General features: G+C 37.1%; 1 protein-coding gene across 4 annotated transcripts in view; it reads left to right on the top strand.

The window, feature by feature from the left end:
* WDR7 (WD repeat domain 7) overlaps positions 1-18,712 on the top strand; it is a 357,356-nt gene that overhangs the window by 147,334 nt on the left and 191,310 nt on the right. For all 4 annotated transcript variants that reach the window (XM_058691984.1, XM_058691985.1, XM_058691986.1 and 1 more), the window contains one exon: positions 10,906-11,019. In XM_058691984.1, the coding sequence (XP_058547967.1) occupies positions 10,906-11,019 (114 nt within the window). The remainder of the gene's footprint in view (positions 1-10,905; positions 11,020-18,712) is intronic.

Here is an 18,712-nt window from a genome sequence, read left to right as displayed (position 1 = left end):
CCTGTGTCGGGCTCTGCATTGAGAGTGGAGCCTGCTTAAGATTCTCTCTCTGTCCCTGTGCCCCTCTCCCCTGCTTGCGCACTCTCTCTCATTCTCTAAATAAATAAATAAATAAACTTTTTTTTTTTTTAATAAAAAAATCCACACTCCTTTCCTGCTTCATATTATCTCTTAGCACCTTGTTTACGTTTGGGAGAATGCAAGCATGGGAGGGGCAGAGAGAGAGACAGGGAGACAGAGAATCTAAAGCAGGCTCTGTGCTGTCAGCACAAAGTCCAATGTGGGGCTCAAACCTACTAATCGTGAGATCATGACCTGAGCTGAAGTTGATGCTCAACTGACTGAACCACCCAGGCACCCCTCTTAGCACCTTGTTTCTAACTGCCTCTAGGGCTTTGACTTTAAATGTCCTTTTATCCTCATTTTTGCCTCTCCTCACTTCTTACATTCTGCTGCCCGGTTCTGTAAATCCATCAGGTCCTTTAACATGTGCTGTCTTCCTGGAATTTTCTTCACTTAGTGTCATTCCATGATAAATTCTCATACGTACTTCAAGACCCAACTCAAGTATTTCCTTCCCATGAGGTTGTTTTTGACGTGTATTCTCTTCGTCACCCCCTCCCAAACAGACTTAATTGATTTTTCTTCAGATGGACACTATTTTCACTATGCACTTATAAATCTTTATTTTTTACATGGCTAGAAGTTTCTCTAGTGTAAAGTCCTTCATTTCCCTCCCCCACGTACTTCATTTTTATTCATCTCGCCCAGCATAACCATCATTCAAAAAAAGTTGATGAATGAATCTTCCTTCTTTGCCCTCCTCTGTGTTCAGAGCCCCTTCTCCTTCCATATGTTTTATGTGAAAACAACCTTGATTTTCTCCACATTTATTACTGTATTTTTAAAAAATCTAAATCCGTGGTTTTCAGTGCTTTTTTTTTTTTTTTTTTAAGTGGTATTCTTTCTTCAAATGAAAACTTACACACATATACCCACATATAAAAAGGTAACGTCGGGGAAGGTTGGAGGTCTTCCTTCTGGCACTTCTTGGGAACTCATGGGGTTCCAAGTAGTATGGTTTTAAAATTATTGACCTTATTGCTACCTCAGCTTTTGAGTCCTTCGAAATCATTCTTCACATTGCTTAAAGAGAGATCGTTTTAAAACAAAAATAAAATTCTCATGCTTTAAATTTCTTTAATGAGTTCCCATGACCTCACCTCACATGTGAGCTTCTTAGGACCTAAGGCTATGTCTCTTTCACCTTTGTGTCTGTAGTACCTGCTGTGGGTTTGGCACCCAGTCACCTAGGTGCTCCATGAATATTAAAGATAGTGAAGGAACTTTGCATGATTTCCTATCTTCGTCATTCCAAAGGCTTCTCTTTGCTCATATTGGCAATGTCCGCTTCTCTCATTCAGAGCTTTCCCATTTTTCAGGGCCAAGCAAATCTTCCTGATTTTAAAGCTATCCTTAGGGGTGCTTGGGTGGCTCAGTCTTTTGGCCATCCAACTTCGGCTCAGGCCATGATCTCGCGGTCCATGAGTTCGAGTCCTGCATTGGGCTCTGGGCTGACAGCTCAGAGCCTGGAGCCTGCTTCAGATTCTGTGTCTCCCTCTCTCTCTCTCTCTCTGTACCTCCCCCGTCTCTCTCTCTCTCTCAGAAATAAACATTAAAAAAATTTTTTTTTCATTATCTCAGAAATGGGATGAGTTAAAAAAAAAAAAAAAAAAGCTCTCCGTGTCAGCAGCATTCATCAGTTTCCCATTCTTTGATTTCTAAAGTAGCATGTCGCTGTTAGAAAGAACAACATATTTGCTGTACTGCATTTCGTGCATTGTGCTACTACACCAGAGATGGTGTAACCTCTGCCTGGGTAATTAATTCTAGCCAAAAAGTGAAAATTCATAGGTTTCCAACGTAGTTTCTTCTCCACGAGAATATACTTTGCTCAGTTCTGAGATACATAATTCTGCTTATAATTTAGGTTTCTAAATCATTCAAGGTTGTAATATTAAGTTTATACTCTAGTACAGTTGTATGTCAAGACAGATTTGCCGTTGTTTCTCAACATGTTGTAGGTTGAACAATAAATCTTTGTTTTATTGTGTCTTCTGAAACCAAAATTGGTGTTGAGTCAGCTCATAGCCTGCAAATCAAACCGAAATCTTTGAAAAAGTACATGCAATGAATTAAAAGTATTAGGTGTGATTTTTACCATGGATCATTTTTTCAGGTTCTTGTTCAGAAAGAGGAACCGTAGGTTTATGCTCTTAATATTCTTTTGGTGTGCTTCCTGAGTTTTCTGTTCCTTGTGTATATTTCAGTAAGTGTTTCTTTTGTTGCTTTCAGAATTGTTTATAATTACATTTTATGTGAGAACAGTTTTCTAAAAAAAAAAAAAATCAAAATGCTAATAAGAAAAATGTATTTCATTTCCTTAAAAATAACCATCAGAGCTCATGTTACCAAAGGATTATTATATTCTTGTGCAGGCTTGAAGACATGTTGCTTATTTTTAACTATATTTTTCATTTCTGTAATTACTTTGTGGCCCTTCATAAACTAACTTGTTTTCAATAAATTGAAACGATCTCTATTTAGAACAAGGGGTAAATATTTCCAACGCTTCACGCAGGAAGACTTTTCTCGGAGACACCTGTACTGTTATATTTTATTTTTTTGATGGTATTGTGGAAGGAAAAGTGGATACTGTGTCTTTAATGGAAAGCAAAAGGTTATCTTTCTCTGGCCTTTGTGTGTATGTGCTGATGTGGATGTAGGCAGCCAGACAGGCAATGTGTGCAGAGAGACTAGGGAACCGGCTGTGGATCGATAGAAGTCGTGTGAAGTGAATTAATGCGAGGCAGGCCGTCTGTCTGTCATAAGGATTGTGGGGAATGTGGGGCAGTGTGGTCAGTCACTGCAGAGATCTGCTTCCAATAAATTCAAGCCTTCTGCCTGAAAATAAACTCTAGGTACACACATACTCCCTTCCTTATTGTTAAATTTTACTTTATTCAAAGTAAATGTTCCCAGCAAATTATTGCCTCTAGTATACTTTAATTGGACCACTGGAAAGCCACAATTGTGAGAAGCCGATGAAATAAAAATACCTGCTATTCTTTTAGATCCATTTTTCAATCTCTGTGGAAATCTATATTATTGTGGGAATGAGAAATATAATTTTTGTTAATATTTATAAGCATTGTGGTATATATTTTTCTGAATCCTAACAGTATTGTTTATCACTTTCATCCATCTAATCTTCAATAAGATAATAAAATTATAATGAACTCAAATGGTTTTATATTCCAGTATGGATTAAGCGCTGTATTTTAAATGTTACTCTATTAAAATTTAGTATTTAATCTTTGATTATTAAGTTAATCACATGACACTGAGATCTTGTGAGTTCCTGTTATTTACCCTTATTCAGATAGTATTAGCCAGTAGGACAAAAATGTTTATGAAGGTAATTTGAAGCTTTTGAAAAATAAATTTTAAAATAATGTACCTGATTTTGCTGATGTGGAGAGGCAAGTGCTGTTTTATTCCATTGACTTTGAAAACTATATCCCATATTTACATTAAAAACATTGTTTTTCTAAAGTGTTTAAAACATTGTGTACAAAGAGACAAGTGTGTGTGTTTGTGCATAATCTCACAATGAATGGTGATCTCAGTGTTTAGAATCCAGATGCCATGGAGAGCTCCTAATCGTCCTCCTGCCCTCTCTCTCTTACTGCTGCCAGCCACAGCCCACCCTCCCCCTTTCGCTGCGTGTCCAAACTTACTCAGACCTGTTTCCTGTTCCATCCCATTTTTCCCTTGTTTTCCTCCTGATTTGCAGTATAGAACCAATTTATAGACACCTATTGTCTGGCATAATATACATTCTTTTTTTTTTTTTTTAATTTTGTGAAATCTGGATTTGGGAACTAACTGGTGTTTTAAGTATCTTGTGTCTTTCTCTTTTTTGTATCTCCTTTTTAATACTATCTCTATACCTTATTATCATCTCTTTACTGTACCTTTTTGTTGTATATCTTTCCCCAATGCTTGCTTTTCTTGGTATATTTAAAAACCTGAGAAAACTCCTGTTTTCTTGGTATATTTAAATAACAAATTTGTATCATGGGATTGAAAGTATTCAGTTCTATTCAAGATTTTTTTTTTTAAGTTTATTTTGAGAGAGAGGATGTGAGCAGGGGAGGGGCAGAGCGAGAGAGGGAGAGAGTCCCAAGTAGACTCTGTGCTATCAGCACAGAACCCAGTGTGGGGTTTGATCCCAACTGTGGGATCATGACCCGAGCCGAAATCAAGAGTTGGTTGCTTAATCTACTGAGCCATCCAGGCGCCCCATACAAGGTGTATTTATGAAATGTTCATTATTGCCAAGTATTTTGGGGATACTCAGAAAGTAACTAAGTCTCAGATTTTATGGTGCCGTTTGAGAAATAAGTTCGCTTACATCAAGTGTGTAAGAAAATAGCAAAGTACCACCATATAACTAGTGAACAACCTTTGTAATCTTTATTATCAATATGCAAGAGAGGTGCCTGGGTGGCTCAGTTGGTTAAGCATCTGACTCTTGATTTCTGCTCGGGTCATGATCTCATGGTTTATGGGATCGAGCTCTGCGTTGGGCTCTGTGCTAACAGCACAGAGCCTGCTTGGGATTCTGTCCTCTCTCTTCACCTCTGCCGCCCCCATGTGTGTGCTCTCTCTCTCTCTCTCTCAAAATAAATAAACTTAAAAAAATATACAAGAAACTGAGGCTTCCAGATAAGTATTTTCTTTTCTTTTTAAATTTATTTTTAGAGAGCTTGCGTGTGTGTGTGTGTGTGCACGCGTGTGCACGTGCAAGCGGGAGGAGGGACAAAGAGACTCTCAAGCAGGGTCTGTGCTATCAGTGAAGAGCTTGAAGCAGGGCTCGAACTCACGAACTGTGAGATTATGACCTGAGCCAAAATGAAGATGAGACACTTAACCGATTGAGCCACCCAGGCACCCTCATATAACTATCTTCTAAGTGGACTTTTCTTCATATTTGTCAGGAATATTTCATCATCTTATTGAGAGTGGATAGTGACTTTTATGCTTGAAAATGTTTAGTTTTTTTATGACAAAAAGAAAGTATACCAATTTTCTCTAGTCTTTCTGTTTCATGGAAAACAGCATTGTGTTCTGGCATAATCCTCAGTTCTCTTTAGTGGCAGTGATGTAATACCTTCTATTGTATCTGTTTCTTTTTTAAGTTAGATTTATTGAGGTATGATTTATACGTAGTAAAATTCACCCTTTTCTGGTAATTTTACCCTTCTTTGAGTTTTTAGCAAATGTGGATAGTCCTGTCCCCACTTCCACAAACAGCATATAGATTATTTTCATTACTCTGAAATATTTACTAATACCATTTTACAGTTAGTCGTCTTGTCCACACCCCTAGCGTCCAGCAGCCACTGGCTCAATTTAGATCCTTTTTTTGGCCTTTTACAGAATAGTTTGGCCTTTTACAGAATATCTGCTGTAATGTTGGCCTGCAAACGTAAGATGGTAATATAACACGTAATTAAATACTGTGGAGATAAGAAACAGCCAAGATGTGGCTGGGAATTGTTTTAATGTTATTCCTTCTCTTGCAGATAATGATTACCATGCTTAGAGGGATTAAATAATAGTTTTACTCGTCTTGTGCCAGACTGTATGGTCCAAAAGTTCAAAAGGAAGAGGTTCTATCGTTTCCTCAAAGTGAACTGTTAAAATTAGTTTTTAATGATCTGTAGCATTTGGACTTGAGAGTTGATGGCAGTAATGTGGTCTTTTCCATTCCCCATATCTCTTCCCCTGAGATCTCTCAACACAAGTTAGGAATCTTAGGTATTTTGTTGCCAACCCCATGTCCAGTTTGACTGAAATTAGGATAGTTAAAAACTTATCTTTAAAAAGTAAAGTATATGTGTAATTTTGAAGTGATCAAACCAGTATCTTTTTATTGATTGGTACCAAAATAACCCAGATATTTTGACTGTGAGGACCAACAGAATGAGTTACACAAATGGTCAAAATCAGTAATATGATTTGTTTTTTTTAAAAATGAAAAATGGAACATTACTGCTTTTGTAAACATAATATTCATGGCACATTTTTTCTTAGTCATAAATGTTTTATGTGGCTCTTCCCCCCTCTTTTTTCTTCAGCTGCCTAGTAGAAAAGGTGTCAAGAGAGTACCCAGGAGTAGTCTGGATGCTGTGGTTCATCCGAAATGTTAGAAGGCAAACTTTTAAAAATAACTTTATCGAGTATCATTCACATGCCATTAAATTCACCCCTGGAAGTTTACATTTCAGTGGTTTTTAGTGTATTCAAAGTTGTGCAACCCTCACCGCAATTTCTGAACATTTTCATCACCCCAAAAGAAACTGTGCATTCATAGTATCATTCCCCATTTTCCCCAGGTCTCGTAGCCCTAAGTGACCACAATTGTACTTGATGTGTATAGATTTGCCTATTTGGGACGTTTCATGTAAATGGAATCATACAACATGTGGCGTGTCATGACTGGTTTCTTTTACTTAATACTTCATTTCTCTGTATTGCTGATTAATACTCCATTGTGTGAATATACCAATTTATTATGTGATAAATTGTGACATATTCATATATTCAGTTGATGGACAATTCAGATTGTTTGCACCCTTTGTCTTTTATGAATAATGCTGCTGTGAACATTCATGTACAAGTCAGTGTGGATATAGGTTTTCATTCCCTGGGAGTACAGTTGCTGGGTTTATATGATAATTCTGTTTAACCTTTTGAGGAACCGCCAGACTGTTTGCTGTAGAGTTTTCAGGGTTTCTTACAGAGGGGCACCTTGCTGGTTCAGTCCATAGAGCATGTGAGTCTTATTCTCAGGGTTGTGAGTTTGAGCCCATTGGGTATGGAGACTACTTAAAAAAAAAAATCTTTAAAAGTTAAAAAAATAAATAAATAGTTCCTTATATAGGTTAAGCACTAGTCCCTTGTTGGGTATGTGATTTGTGAATCTTTTGTCCCAGTCTTTAGTTTGTTTTTTTATCCTCTTAATGGGGTCTTTTGCAGAGCAAAAGTGTTGAATTTTGTTGAAGTCTATGTCCGCTATTTTTTCTTTTATGGACTGTGCTTTTGGTGTCATCTCTAGCCTTTGATCTCCAGGATTTTCTCTTTTTTTCTAAAAGTTTATAATTTTATGTTCTACGTTTAAGTCCATGATCAGTTTTAGTTAATTTTTGTATACGCTGTGGGCCTTAGGTCAGGGTTCGTATTTTTGCCTATGGACGTCCAGTTGTAATAGCCCACCTGTTGACGAGATTACTTCCCCCCCCTTGAACTGCTTGCACCTCTGTCAAAAATCGGTTGTGCATGTTTGTTTTTTCTTGGTCCTCTGTTTTGTTCCATTAACCGAAAACCACATAGTTTTAATAAATTTATATAAGTCTGGAAATGGAATAGACTTTTTTTCCCCTACCTTTTCCTTTTCTTCCCCCCAGAGTTCTTCTGGCTATTCTAGTTCCTGTGTCTTTCCATTTAATTTTAGAATAATTTAGTCTGTTTTACAAAAAAATTGTGCCGAGATTTTAACACGAATTGCATTAAACCTATGTATCAATTTATGGAGAATTAACATCTTTACTGTGTTGAATATTCTAGGACATGAACACGGTATGTCTCTCCATTTCATTTATTTACATCTTTGATTTTTTTTGCAGGGGAGGTGGTGTCAGGATTTTGTAGCTTTCAGCCTACAATTCCTCTTGTATATGTTTCTTTTAGATTTACATCTAAGTATTTCAGCTTTTTGAACCATTGTTGTTAGCATTTTTTTTTAATTTAGTTTCGTTGCTAGCATATAAAAATACAGTTGATCAGTTTTGTTTTTTTTCTTGTAGCCTTACTGAACTCACTCAGTTTTTTATAGATTCCTTTGGATTTTCTATGTGGACAATCATTGTATCCTCAGATAGGGACAGTTTACTTCATCCACTCCAAATGTATCCATGTTCTTTTCTTGCTTTATTACACTGGCTAGAACTTTTAATGCTATGTTATATGAGTGGTGAGTGTGGATATCTTTGCTTCATTCCTGATCACAGGAGGAAAGCATTCCGTTCTTCACCATTAAGTACAATATTAACTATAGATTTTTAGCAGATGCTCTTTATTAAGTGAAGAAGTTCATCTCTGTTCCTATTTTTCTGGGAGTTTTATTATTGTTTTTTTAAATCATGGATTGATGTTGAATTTTGTCAAATGACAGCTATGATCATATGCTTTTTTTCTTCTTTAGCCTGTTACTATTTGGGGTTACGTTGATTGGTGTTTGAATATAGAACTAGACTTGCATTCTGGAACTAAAACTCCATTGGTCATGGTGTATAATTCCTTGTGTATGTTGTTGAATTCTATTTCCTTACATTTTGTTTAGGACTTTTGAGACTATCAGCGATACTCATCTATAGTTTTCTTTTTCCTTTTTTTACATTTTCTTTTTTTTTCTATCGAGAGAGAAACGATTTTATAACTTTGTTTGGGAAAAAACATTAATCAAAGAACCAGTTTCAGCATAGCTACCTCTTAGTCTTTCACCTTTGGTTGGTTTGAGATCTACATGTTTGCTCTTTAAGCTCTGTCTCAAGGAATTGAATGCCCCACAGTTGAGTAGTTACCAGGCACAGCACAAGAACTTCATGGAGGGCTTGACAGTGTTGATACTCAGTATTGTGTGATTCCATGATTTTTCATGGTTATGTTGTGATATTCTGTGTACATACTTTTCACCCTGCCCTGAGGAACTCAGTCCCTGTAAGAACTTCATGGAGAAAGGATATTGGGGTTTGAAATCAAAGACCTATGTGCCCATACTGGTTCTGGAATTTAGTAGCTGTATTATAGTGAGCAATTACTTAACCTCTCTGACTAAATGAGATAAATTTAAATGGATTTATAAAGCTGTTACTACAAATAAGAGCTTCATTTTTATTGAATCCTTCAATTTTATAGGAAAGGAAAATACTAAAAAAGATTGTTACTATCTAAACTGTTCCTTGGGGCGCCTGGGTGGCTCAGTCGGTTAGGCATCCGACTTCCGCTCAGGTCATGATCTGATGGGTTATGAGTTCGAACCCCACATCAGGCTCTGTGCTGATGGCTTGGAGCCTGGAGCCTTCTCCAGATTCTGTGTCTTCCTCTCTCTCTGTAACCCTCCCCTGCTCAGGCTGTCTCTCTCTCTCTCTCTCTCTCTCTCTCTCTCTCTCTGAAAAATAAACATTAAAATTTTTTTTCAACTGTTCCTTAATATCTTTTCCCTATTTCTCTATCATTTTCAAAAATTATCAACTATTAAGAAACGAGACAGAGTTTTCAGAGATTTGCATTTTGATTTAATAGGACATCTTTGATTTTGTGTTTAAGCAATAAATCTTTAGAAATGTGGCATTTACCTTATTTCTTCCCCTCTGTGGTTATTTTACTGAAAGCCATTATTAAGTAATTAACTTCACAGTATATTTTTGGTAATCCTCCTCCTTTATTTTAGAATCTTATCTTGAAAGCCCAACAACAAAATGATACCGCAGAAGAATGGCTTTGTCGTTTGACATTCATCAGGGACCACTGATGGACACTTTATTTTTGTATCAGAGCAGTTTTGAGCAAAGTGGTGGTTCTAACGTGGTATGTCCTCTTCCCCAAACTGAAGTCATTAGGCCTTGGAACTGTGTCCTGGTAGATTTAGCTCTGGATCATTCAGGCGCTTAAAGACTGAGATTTCCGTCTCTTGGTGACTTTGGTAAACCTGAGGCAGCAGGACTGAATTTCACGCAGAAACGTTTAAGTTAATATACGTTGGAGGAAAAAAAAAGAAGCCCTTGAATATTTAGAGCTTTGATTTTTAAAATATTTTGATGGATACAATGGATGTAGTTATTGAAGTGCTTATTTAAAAGATTGATTAGAAGGCTCAATTCCTTAAAAAAAAAAAAAAAAAGGAAAGAAAAAAAGGTTCAATTCCTAAAGTAACTTCCAATGGTGAAATTTTTGTATTTCATGATTTAGTAATACCCGTTGAATAACTATATGAAAAATACTGAGATACCCTACTATCCATTGCCAAATTAGAAATAACGTAGTATATGCAAATTGGCAACAAAATATATCTTCAAAAGTGGAAACATAGCTTATAAGGAAAAGACATTTGCCTCAGCTGGCAAGTTTCTCAGGTAATTTACAGAATGGAAGCTTCTGGCCCCGGATCTAGTTCGTCCGTCTGCTTCTGTTAGGTTTTTTCAGTGTGCTAATTATCAGATCTCCTGTCTACTTCCTCCATAGACAGTGATAGTGTCCACTTTGAGGTGGTGCGTTTCAGGTGTCTTACATAGATCCAGAGCGCTTGTGGGCATTTCGGCCTTCTAGCCCCCAAATTGTAAGCAAACTAATATTAAAAAGAAGTAAACTTTTAAAGTGGTCCTTCACTTTTAGGGTTTTTCCCCCCCTCTTTGCAGCATAATTACGTCTAGATCACCTAAAATAACTGTAGTAAAAATTTGGAAGGAATCAAGTAAAAATGTAATTTATTGAAGCATCCTTTTTCTGTTTTTCCCAGAACTGAGTTGAGTCAGTGTAGTTTGTACCTGTGTACATATATGCGTACAAAAAAATAGAGCACATGTGAATATTTTGTTCATTAATTTGTGACTCTTCCTAATTGTGGTGAATTGTGTGTGTGTGTGTGTGTGTGTGTGTGTGTGTGTGTGTGTTTTGTAATGCATTTGTATCTAGTAGGTAAATTAAGAAGCTTTAAGAGTTTGGGTGCACCTTTCTTTTAGTTTTTAAAACTAACCCTTGTGATTCCATTTGTTGTAGCTGGAGTCTCAGCAGAAGCCATGCAGACTATCGGCACTGCTCCTGATGCCCTGGGGCCAGAAGCCAAAGTCCAGGAAGAAGAGCACGACCTTGCAGATGATGACATCACAACCGGTGAGCAGGGACATCTTTCACATAATCTGAATGAGTTTTATCCAGTATTGGCATATGCTTTTAGATTATTTGTAATGGGATTAAATATGTTGATGGAAAAGAGGGAAACTTGTATTGATGGAATGTTTAGTTTTATGAGACTCTTTAGTGTCCTTTTGATCTTGAAGTGGAAAGAAGCAGAAGTGTTTATTTGGTCTCGGTTTGCTCATTGTTGCTGTAACAATGAACTTGCTAGCTGTGCATTTGATTTCCTGGAGACCTTCTAATTCAGAGGCTGGGATCATTACTAAAGCCTTGAAACGTGTAGAGGAATGCACCTTATGAAAGGTTTTGCAATTATAGAGTAAACTGAAGGATACCAAAGTTGTAACAGCAATGCAGGCTGTATAAGGAAACTTAATAGATATTCTTTGCACCTATATTATAGAAGTCGATGCTGCTTTTTAAAGTTATTTACAGGGGCGCCTGGGTGGCGCAGTCGGTTAAGCCTCCGACTTCAGCCAGGTCACGATCTCGCGGTCCGTGAGTTCGAGCCCCGCATCAGGCTCTGGGCCGATGGCTCGGAGCCTGGAGCCTGTTTCCGATTCTGTGTCTCCCTCTCTCTCTGCCCCTCCCCCGTTCATGCTCTGTCTCTCTCTGTCCCAAAAATAAATAAAAAACGTTGAAAAAAAAAAATTAAAAAAAAAAATTTTAAGTTATTTACATTGCTTAGATATTGAATAATCTTACCTATATTATTTATTATATAACTAAAGGAATAAAGTAAAATTTAGGAAAACTATATACCACGTATGGTTCCATATTCTGTGTTTTATGTTTATACATGTTCAGCCTATCTTTTTATAGACTTAAGTCAGTTTCAGTTACTGGATCTCCAAATGCATTCAGCTCAATTTCTTTAATGTACAGAGGATTAAAAACAACCTACTATAAATATTTTTATTGGTATTAAGAATGATAAACTTTTGATTTTTGTATAGATGGTTATTACGTAAAATCTGACCATAGAAATCCATAATTATTGTGAAGCAACAAATAGTAACTTAATAGTAATCAGTAATTTGAGGGGCGCCTGGGTGGCTCAGTTGGCCGAGTGTCCAACTTCCACTCAGGTCATGGTCTCACGGTTTGTGAGTTTGAGCCCCGCGTCGGACTCTGTGCTGACAGCTCAGAGCCTGGAGCCTGCTTCGGATTCTGTGTCTCCCTCCCTCTCTCTGCCCCTCCCTCACTCACACTCTGTCTCCCTCTGTCTTTCAAAAATGAATACACATTAAAAAAAAAAAAAAATAGCAATCAATAATTTGAAAGAAGCATGCCCGGAAAACGTCAGTAAAACTTTCAGCAAAAACTAAAGAAACTTTAAAAAAAAAAAAAAATGGAGGGAGGTTTTTAGCTCTTAAAGCTCTGTGTGGTAGGTTCTTTACTGTTACTACCTGAATGCCTTTAAAATTTTGTCACTGGAAAGAAGTTGAGGGAGCCTAATAATCTCCCTTGAAAATTTACAAAGCATGTAATCAACAACCTGGGGCCTTGTGCCTACTGCTGCAAATAAGTAGTTGACTAAATTGAGGCGCATCTGGTTTTCAGTAAAAATGCTGGTGGCCGTGACCTGCTACATTTTAATCCTTTGAATGTGTCAGTTCATTGATTGAAAACATTTCAACTTAAATGTAAATATAAACGATTTCAGAAATTCCCAACTTTTCTGAAAGTCATTTAGCATTGCACAATTACGGATTTTGTTTCAGTCACGACTAGAGGAGATGATTGCACCTGCAGATTTTTTTTTTTTTTACATTTATTTTAAGCTTATTTATTTACTTGGCGAGAGAGAAAGAAAGTGCAAGTTGGGGAGGGGCAGAGAGAGAGAGAGAATCCCAAGCAGACTCCACACACTGCGAGCGTGGAGCCCCGTGCAGGGCTTGAACTCACAAACTGTGAGATGATGACCTGAGCTGAAGTCAGATGCTTAACCAACTGAGCCACCCAGGTGCCCCCAGATTTTTTTTAGTTAGTTCTTTATTCAGTTATCATTGCTTTTTAAAGTGTTATAGGTACGCTTTAATTCTCTGTTAATTTTAAAGGCCCTCTAGTCTATAAAAAGTAGTGGTTTAATGCATAGAAGAAAAGAAGTTGCCTTTGTAATAGAATAACTTAATTTGTACTCTGGAAAAAAAAAGCTTAATTTTTGAGCACTCAGGTGAGCATTATTAAATCAGTACACTGAAATTTTAAATTACGCACCACCATCATCATGAGACAACAAATAGCACATGGCTGTTCTTTTATTTGTATAAAGAAGCTTAAAAATGAAAATCTAGCTTGGAGAGTCAGTTAATGCTATTTAAACTGTATTTTAATCTGTAAGAAGTTAAGTTAAACATATGTGATGAATGGCTTTTATCAGTTGACTTACTCACTTCATGCCGTGGGTACCAGGGGCAAGAATGTTCAAAGAATTTAAATAACTAGAAAAGGCTTCCTTCATGTGTTGTCAGAGCAACTAGCATGTTGCAGCCTGTAGATCGTTTAGGTTACCTTTGAATTGTGTGACTTGATTAAGATGTGGTATAGATTTTTGTGAAGGTTTAGAAGAAAACCATATTTCTTTTATTGACTAGAATTCTTTATAAATTACATTATGAAAAATATGGTAGATATGTTGAGAGAAACCTGTTTCAGGCACAAGAATCTTATTTGGGGATGAGCACCATTGTAGAGGACGAGTACTACAAAAGGGAAATCTGGCCAGTTTAGCCATTGACTTTGAAAAATCAGGGAGTGTTCTGGTTACTTGAATTGAATTGCTCTATTGTATCTTTTCACAAAATAAATGGAAAGTATATCAAGGCAGACCTACTTGCCTGTACTTGGAATGCTCGTTTGGGAGCTCTAGTTAGGCTGATAACGCATTGTTATGTTAATATTATATTTGTAGCAATCTGTGACTTAATTCTTCAATTAACTTAATTAAACAACTGACCAGTTAAATAGGAAGTATAATTTAGTGCTTTGCTATAGGTAGAACAATTATGTTTGCAATTTTTCTCTTGGGTGAGAAAGAATGATGTATGAATGTTGTCTTAGGACACTGATCTGAGCCTAGCAGTCTTTGTTAGCGCTTGCCTTATAAAAGTAAAGAAGCATGGATAAAGCTTTATAAGTGTTAGCTATGATCAATTGGAACTAATTAAATTTATTTGAAATGAAGAGCCTTAACTGGAAGAGAACAGCTGGAAAAACTGGAAAGAAAAAATTGAGTCTTGATTGAGACAGCTTAAACCTTCACCCTGTCATTTAAAAAATATGCGGCAGCTTCTTTCCGTATCTTTCTTTTTAAAGCTAATATCTATTGATCGGCTCTACAAAGTAACGCCACTTTGCCTGGGTCAACCCACACGTTCGGTTTTACTTACATTCTGTCTTAAGGTTCATCAGCTTCTTTCCTGTAACCAAATGTTTTCAATTACACATCAAAGCTATATTAGCCATTTTCACAGATTAATACTGTTTTTATGTAGAAAAAAAAATTAAAACCTACTTCATGTAATTTTTTTATATTACAGTGCAGCATGCATGGGAAAATGTACTTTCTTTTTCATTGGAATTACTTCAGGTTTTGCAATATTCTGTATATTAAACTCTGTTTTAACAACAACAGTGACATTTTCTTTACAGTGAAAAAGAATGCCATTGATTGTTTCTAGATTATAATTGCAGTGCCACACTAATATTATGGATACTTGGTGTGTTTGCTTTTATTTGTACAGGATACTTTTATTTTTAGTATTATAATTTAGATGTTTATTTACGTATATAGTCAATATCTGTAAATAATGTATTGTTTTCCTTACAGCATTAAATAGGTCCTAATTAATAGAGTAAATCTCACTAAAAACTGACTAACAGAAAAAATTTAGATAAGTTACAATCTTTTTTTAAGGTAGTTAATTATCTCTATATACTTTTTATCCTGATAAAGGATGACATTCTGAGTGAGGATGCAGCTATATGTCCCCTAAATGTTGCATTTTAATACATCCTACCCCTAACTGCAGTTAAAAAGAATTTTGGAAAGACTCCATTCACAAACCTGCAATGGATTCCTTTAAGAAAGTCACTAAAGTCTTCTGAGAGTCATACTGCAGTGTCCTGCCCCTTGTTCAATACAGCGTGGACACACTGACCATATAACAGTGGTAAAGGGTCAGAAGTCACTGACATTGTCAAAAAGAAACCACATGATAGTAGATCAGTGGGACAGTTGACAGATTGAGCTGCTTACAACAAAAGCAGCAATGAAATGTGGATTCTGATAGGTGTGTTGACTGTATTTGTTGTATTTCTTGTAAAATGTAAAGTTAATTTAAAAGAAAAAAAGAGAGAAAGAGAGAAATGCAATGGAAAAAAGAAAGACTAGGGAAGGGTATGAGCAATTGAAAGTAACATCCATTGACAATCAACTATGTACCCAGCCCTTTACACTTGACTCTCCCATTTCTTTGAAATGGATACTGATATTTCTGCAGATAGATAGATAAGGAAAGAAGCTCAGAGAGTTCACTTTTAAAGGGTCGCGTCCTTAAAGTGATAGATCTGGGACTTAAAAGAAGTCCTGTCTGACTCCAAAGCTTATGTGTGGTTTTAAATACAATCCCACACTGCCTATTATTCTTAAATTCTTGAACTTTGGCATCTTTTTCTTTTCAAATGTGAGATGTCAGTTCGCCTTTACTGCTTTTGATATCAGACATAAGCCTGATAATTGCTGGATATTTTATTTAAAATGCAAACTTGTTATTCTAAATTTAGACCAAGAGATTATCTCCTTTAGAAAAAAATCATCACAGGGGCGTCTGGGTGGCTCAGTCAGTGAAGCGTCTGACTTCAGCTCAGGTCATGATTTCGTGGTCTGTGGGTTTGAACCCCATGTTGGGCTGTGTGCTGACAGTTCACAGCCTGGAGCCTGCTTTTTGGTTTCTGTGTCTCCCTCTCTCTCTGCCCCTCCCCTCCTGGCACTCTGTCTCTCTCTCAAAAATAAATAAACAGTAAAATCGTCACATATTCTTTAAATGTTCTTTTTAAATCTGTTCTTTAAATTATTTAGTACTACTGTAATGTAAGATTGTAAACATAAGTATTTATTACTAAATATTTTATTGCATACATGTAAAATGAAATGCTTACTGTTGTGCCTAGCTTTTTGAAGTCATCAAAAAGTGTGGATTTCTGGGTGAAATACATGGCTCCAAGTAATTTACATTTCTATACTTTTAATCAAGGGGAAGAAAATGTGAATTAAAATTTTGTTTAGCGTTTAACACTTGGCTTTAGTTGTATGTTGATAGGGAGCAGAGTAGAGTATTTATAAATGTAGTATTTGAGAGTTTCTGATAGGAATATTAAAATACAGTCCAAATTATGGCTTGTAGTCATTCACTTCCTTTCCTCATACTTCCCTCTGGGTGATTGACTTTCCCGTTTCTTTGTTTTTAACTACCACTTACATTAAGCTAATAACTCTCAAATCTGTATCTCCAACCTAGACTTTTCTTCTGGACATCAGATTAATATGTCTTCCTGCCTGAATGTCCTGTAGATACCTACTGTATATTAGTTTATAATTATCCAAAGACCTTTTTATGCTAAATTCATATTTTGTAGTAGCTAACATTTTGAAGTCAAAAACCAGGGCAGGGATAACAATTTAGAACAAATGACTTACAATTCTCATAGATCTGGTACAGTTTTTTTTAGACTGTGAATTATACGTTGAAGAATGAAAAAGGGAAAAGGTGCAGTATAAAAGTCTTATTCTAGTTTACTGATTATAAGGCCTCTGGCTCTATGCTTAGAAGGTGTAGATACTAGGTATCACAACACTATTTCCAATAGTGTTCCTTACATACCAGCAATTTACTTACATATATTTACTACGTCTTTCCTATTAGGTAGTATGTGTGTATCTCCTTAACCTCCCCCCTTCTTCTTAATGGGTGTTTAATGACTCAAAAGCATTTGTAACAGATTAGTGAGGGAATACAGGCTCATTTCTAGATAAACTGTCTCCTGATATTTTGAAAATGAAACTTGGAACAGATCTAAGAACATAATTATCTCTGTTATTCCCATTTAAAAGTTTACCTTTTTCTCTTGGAAAACAACCTGTCTTCAAAATTAGGAAGACGATGCGATTCGTTGCATTTGAATGAGAAAAGATATGAAAAAATGCCTGGGAAAATGTGTTTTGTAACTTCAGTCTCAATGAGGGGTGGAAGGTGGGATGCTCCATCGTGAGGTGCACAGTCAGAGAAGCAGATTCTGACAGCTCTGGGGAGCCCCCTCCGTGGTCTTCACCGACCTGGGGCTGGAGACGTGCTTATGCATGATGGCGCTGGTTTCTTGTACCCGTTTTGGTTGCTCTCTCTGTGGTCCTGCTTTTCTTCCCTCTGTGCTGGTCTCTCCTGTTGCCCCGGGAGCTGTGCTGCCTCGTTTCTGGGCTCGTCTCTGTCAAAAAAACCAGAATCTCTGGTGGACTTCTTGGAGCCAGGGGTATCGGTGAACCGTTGTCCAAGAGATCCCTCTGGGGCTTGGTGGCCCACTGCAGGAGAAGCAAGTGGCTTGTATGTTGCGTGGGGAGATGCTCACAGGAAGGAGAGAAATGCAGAATTTTCCCGGAGGCCAGACGTTTGAACACATGCCACTGAGGAAGTAGAGTGTGGAATCATGTTGTGTGTGACGGGGTACGTACGTTTCGTGGCGTTCCTCTGGGTGTCTGCAGTCAGGCACTTAGCGCTAAGGAAACTTGCCTTTTATTGCCCATTGAAATTTTAATGTGTTCAAGATTTAATGTGCCCAAGCCTCTATTTAAAGGCTTGGCCTGGGGTGACTTGCCTAAGAAAAAGTGCAAAAGGAAAAGAGGCAAGAGCAAGGACAAAAGATGGCTAACAAGTACCATCTGAACGTCTAGTTTCTCTTTAAAATTTTTAGACTTTTAAAAATGGGAAATCTACAGAGCATCGACGTATTGTGGCCAAAGATGTGATTGTGCATTTAAAAGAATTATGTTTTGTATACTTGAAGTTTGCTAAGATAGTAGATATTAAACATTTCACCACATAAAGTATCATAAAGAATCAGAGGAGCTATAACAAATTACTTTAATCAGCTGTCGCATTGGCACCGAATCTTTTATAGTGAGAAAAATAGCACTTTGTGTGTGTGTGTGTGTGTGTGTGTGTGTGTGTGGTATTTCCTCTTTGCATATAATATTTTTGCAAGGGGTTGGTCAAATAAACAGCAATCAACACCATCTGAGCAAATTCCTCTAAAAGAACACATTTAAAAATCAGGGACTGGGGCACCCGGCTGGCTCAGTCGGTAGAGCACAGGATTCTTGATCTTGTGATTGTAAGTTTGGGCCCCGTGTTGGGTAGAGAGATTACTTATACATATATATTTTTTAACATTTATTTATTTTCAAGAGACAGAGTGTGAGTGGGTGGGGGGGGGGGGAGAGAGAGAGAGAGAGAGAGAGAGAGAGGGAGGGAGAGACACAGAACCGGAAGCAGGCTCCAGGCTCTGAGCTGTCAGCACAGAGCCCAGTGTTGGGGCTTGAACCCACAAACTGTGAGATCATGACCTGAGCCGAAGTCAGACGCTTAACCGACTGAGTCACCCAGGCGCCCCGGTA

Source organism: Neofelis nebulosa, chromosome 11, assembly GCF_028018385.1.
Source record: "Neofelis nebulosa isolate mNeoNeb1 chromosome 11, mNeoNeb1.pri, whole genome shotgun sequence".
Classification (NCBI taxonomy): Eukaryota; Metazoa; Chordata; class Mammalia; order Carnivora; family Felidae; genus Neofelis; species Neofelis nebulosa.
The sequence above is the reverse complement of the archived record's forward strand: the minus strand, read 5'-3'. Positions and strand labels throughout refer to the sequence as shown.